Genomic DNA, 4045 nt, shown 5'->3' on the forward strand with positions numbered 1-4045 from the left:
CCGTCCCCCAGAGTCTGCCTTCCCAGTTTGCTGTGTTCATCCCAGGGAAGGAGGTAGCAGGGGCAGGCGTGCAGGGCTGGGTTTGGAGGGGTGCATGGCTAAGGCTGTTTGTGTAGCTGCAGAGTGACAAGTGATTTGTCCGAGACGGAGGAGGAAGTTGATGCTGGAACTGCAATGGGAACATAAGGATTTCTGAGTCATGCCGTGCTTTAAACATTCTTTCAGCTCAGAAGGACCTGGAATTACCTCATGTGATCTTCTTTAGTAAAAGTGGCCAGATAACATTACAAACCTGTTGCGTAAACATAGCAAGGAAAGGCATTGTCTCAATTTCCACACTTTGTAAATCAAGACTTGTCCCAGTCACTGATCACCACTTACAATTTTTAAGTAGTTGAACTGTCAGGATGAGGTATCGCTTGTATCCAGTCTGGTGATTGTTAAATGGCTCATTGCGCACTGTAACATTTCAGGAAGCGCTTTGGGGACTTTGAGACAGTCTTTTTTTCCAAATGTGACAAAATTACCTTTGAAAGCAGGACACGAAGGCCTGACTGAGCACTTTACCCACGAATCTCTCTGTTGCTGGGCAGTGCATACCAAGTATGCTGTGTTTTCAGATGACACTGAAGATGGTATAGATCTGTCAGTAGCAAGCTGCTATTCCCTGTATTTTTCTGTTGTAATGCAAAGATAAATGTGACTGACACTATTGACTGATGTGAACTTTGCATATGTACTAATTCAAGGAGCCTGTGCCTGTTTTCACGTTTCAGAAATATGGCTACACGCACCTTTCTGCTGGTGACCTTCTTCGAGATGAACGAAAAAGGCCAGGCTCACAGTATGGAGAACTCATTGAGAACTACATTAAGGAAGGGGAAATTGTACCGGTTGAAATAACAATCAGCTTGATCAAGAGGGTAAGGAAAGGGCTATTTCCTTGCTGGGTCGCTCTTGCAGTCTAAGCAACAAAGCAGTGGCCGTATTGTGGCAGGATTGCCTTTACTCTGGTGTGAGCACTATGAAGTGGCAGACGTGTAGGTGCTTATCATGTACTGGGCTTCTAGCAATTACTCGCGTTTCCTTCTGGCTGGTTGGAGGGCAGTAGCCTCTGATACCTGGGGATCTGTAAGAATGGATTATTTTTATTTTGTTACTTTTTTGGTAGCTCTAGGGAAATCAGTGAAACTCTGTGTTTCTTATTTCCCTTAACTAGCTTTTGAACCTCTTGGTCAGCTCAGTCATATTTGGCTGGAGGGTAAAGGCCTTAAAGGTACTAAGTTTTATCAAAATAGATAGCCAGGTGAAGGACAAGGGCATCTGCTAATGTTCCTGTGGAAGGAAAAGCTCCAGCCTTTGTCCTTATTAAATGCCTAGGAAAACAACCAGAGTATCTCTTTTAAGACAGAACAGGCTTCTGTTGCTTATGGCACGAAATTTATCTGGAGTTTTTCCATTAGAATTAACTCTAGATCAGGAAAGTTTTGTCATCTTGTGTAACAGCACTTTCCAGTATCTTGCAGAAAATCAGCTTTAAAGCTGGGATTGCGTGTTACAAGATTTTGAGCTTTATGAAATAGTGAATTCAGTTTGTAAGAATTGGCGCATCAATTAATTAATTGTCGTGCACTCAATACAAAACAGAAATACATTTTGTAAATCTGCAATAATTCTAAGATAAATGCTTCTCAACTTACCATGTCAACATTTAGGGGGTAATTTAATAAGTGGTTAATTAGTTGTATGTGCAGGAGATCATGAACTGAGTTCTCTTTTATCAGGCTATGGATCAAACAATGGCTGCCAATTCCCAGAAGAACAAGTTCTTGATTGATGGATTTCCCAGGAATGAAGATAATCTTCAAGGCTGGAATAAGACTATGGATGGAAAGGCTGATGTTTCTTTTGTTCTTTTTTTCGATTGTGACAATGAGGTAATGAAGTATGTTATTCTGTAACTTCCTTTCTTGCTGTCTTGTGAGAATCGTTCAAGAAGAACAATAAAACTCTGCCAGGTAGTGAATGGACTAGTGGAAGAGTGGAAGGAAAACGCAGTCTGAGTTTCAAGGATTTTTTGGCAACCCTTTGTTGCAGATAAAAACCTGCATGTTTCTGAAATAACAGGCGGCTGATTACACTTGGTAGAATCACGTGCAAATAAGTTATATTGAAGAAGTGCTACATGCAATTGCATTCCTAAGGAAAACTTATATAAACTTTAAATATGTTATACAAAGTTATTTCATTAAAACATTATTTTGTTTGCTCTTAGTAGCTGTTGTTTAGTCCAAAATGAACTTGATAGCAATGTCTACTTTAATTCTAAAAGGCTGGCAGCACCAGTCTTTATTCTCATAGTTATGAGATGTGCTATGTGGCAGCCAGTATTCAACATTTTATTCAGCAAGTCATTAGATTACAAGGGCGTTTTGACAGTGATACACTGCATTCATTTAACAAGTGCCATGGTAAGCTGTCTTTTTAATCTATCAGTGCCCTCGGGGCATAAAAACTGATATGAGCATCCCAGCACCCTGAGCTTAATTTCCTTCTTTTACCTTTTTTCACAGTTTCCTTAGAAATTTTGTTACTTTAATTTTTTTTTTCTTAGTTGCAATTATTTTTTTAATATCAAAGAACAAGTGAGGGGATTATTTTTTCTATTTAAAAACTTAAAAAAATAATTTAATCTTATTTCACTTGGTGGGGTGTTAATTTTGGGGTTGTAATTTTTTTACTACAACTGAAAATAGACGACAATACCTACGTGATCTTCTGGATTATTATTTTTTTTTCTAACTATGTGTGTACTTTGTAGGAAAAAATAATTTTAAACTACTATCCTCTTGCATGAGTAACATAAACGTATTAATGAGGTGTGCATGCGTCAGCGTCGCTTAGCTTTATTTCGAAACTTCGTTCACTGGGCATCTTTTAACTGTACTTATTTCTTCTGTTTTTACTTAGATTTTGATTTTTAAGTCTTCATTATAGCAATGTCAAGTAAGAACATTTTAACTTATAATAGACTTAACTTATAATAGGCTACATAACTTAGTATGTAGCATTACAAAACTTTGGGAACGTACAGTGACTTTCTGTCAGAGCAGGCATATATTAGCAGTCTAATTTGACATGCTGCTTTTCAGGAAGTCTGAACACATCCTTGCAAATAAGTTAATTTTCTTCTTTAAACGTCTCGAGTTGGAGGCCCAGTCGAACCACAGAGCTTGATGTTGCTTTTCCTTCCACTGACCCCAGTCCCATTTTAAAAGCCCTTGTTTTAATGAACTGGTGAAGTGTAAAGCTAGCCTCCCTTTTCTCTGGAAGAATCTAACTTTCTATGTGAGTTCTGGTTACATCCACCGGACTGGGATAGTATTTTGTGTGTCAGGCCTAGTTAGATACTCAGAATTTTTGTTTTGTTCCTGCTTTCAACATAGCACCTTGTGGTCTTGGTTGTGATCATCTTTTTGATGTTTTTTGTAGATATGTGTTAGCCGCTGTCTTGAAAGAGGCAAGAGCAGTGGTAGGAGTGATGACAATCGGGAGAGTCTGGAAAAGAGGTACCATCTTCAAAACTTTTCCGTTCACTTCTGTTTGTATTTTACTCTGTAATGCGTTTTCCCCTGTGCTTTCTCCTAGAATTAATACGTATCTGCAGTCTACTAAGCCTATAATAGACTTGTATGAGAGAATGGGAAAAGTCAGAAAAGTGGATGCCTCTAAATCCGTTGATGAAGTAGGTATATAAGGCAAAAAAACACGGCAATGACGGTGGCAGGGTGCATGTCTTTGGCATTCTTCTGAGCTGTGTGTATGTGTGGTTAGTGTGCTGATTAAGCACTGATGTGTATTACTGAGGTGGGTTCTGGAACTCTCATTTTGACTCTTGAAGAACTGATTAAGATGTAAATAACTTCAAGAAATCAGTTAGTTCTGCTTGAACGTGAGCTGGACTGAACGCATTTTCAGTGTTTCTTTGTTTAACAGTGTCTTGTCTTTTGCACTTTCATAAGCTTTTGGATTTCTGAAATAGTAT

At 38.7% G+C, this 4045-nt stretch overlaps 1 protein-coding gene across 1 annotated transcript in view; it reads left to right on the top strand.

The window, feature by feature from the left end:
• Window positions 1-776: 776 nt before the first annotated feature.
• CMPK1 (cytidine monophosphate (UMP-CMP) kinase 1, cytosolic) overlaps window positions 777-4045 on the top strand; it is a gene marked incomplete at its 5' end in the record, with an annotated part of 4050 nt that continues 781 nt past the window's right edge. Inside the window, 4 exons of the mRNA XM_010186364.1 lie at window positions 777-923; window positions 1785-1937; window positions 3493-3569; window positions 3649-3745. Of these exons, the coding sequence (XP_010184666.1) occupies window positions 777-923; window positions 1785-1937; window positions 3493-3569; window positions 3649-3745 (474 nt within the window). The remainder of the gene's footprint in view (window positions 924-1784; window positions 1938-3492; window positions 3570-3648; window positions 3746-4045) is intronic.

The sequence above is a fragment of the Mesitornis unicolor genome, unplaced genomic scaffold (assembly GCF_000695765.1).
Source record: "Mesitornis unicolor isolate BGI_N332 unplaced genomic scaffold, ASM69576v1 scaffold11366, whole genome shotgun sequence".
NCBI classification, from domain to species: domain Eukaryota; kingdom Metazoa; phylum Chordata; class Aves; order Mesitornithiformes; family Mesitornithidae; genus Mesitornis; species Mesitornis unicolor.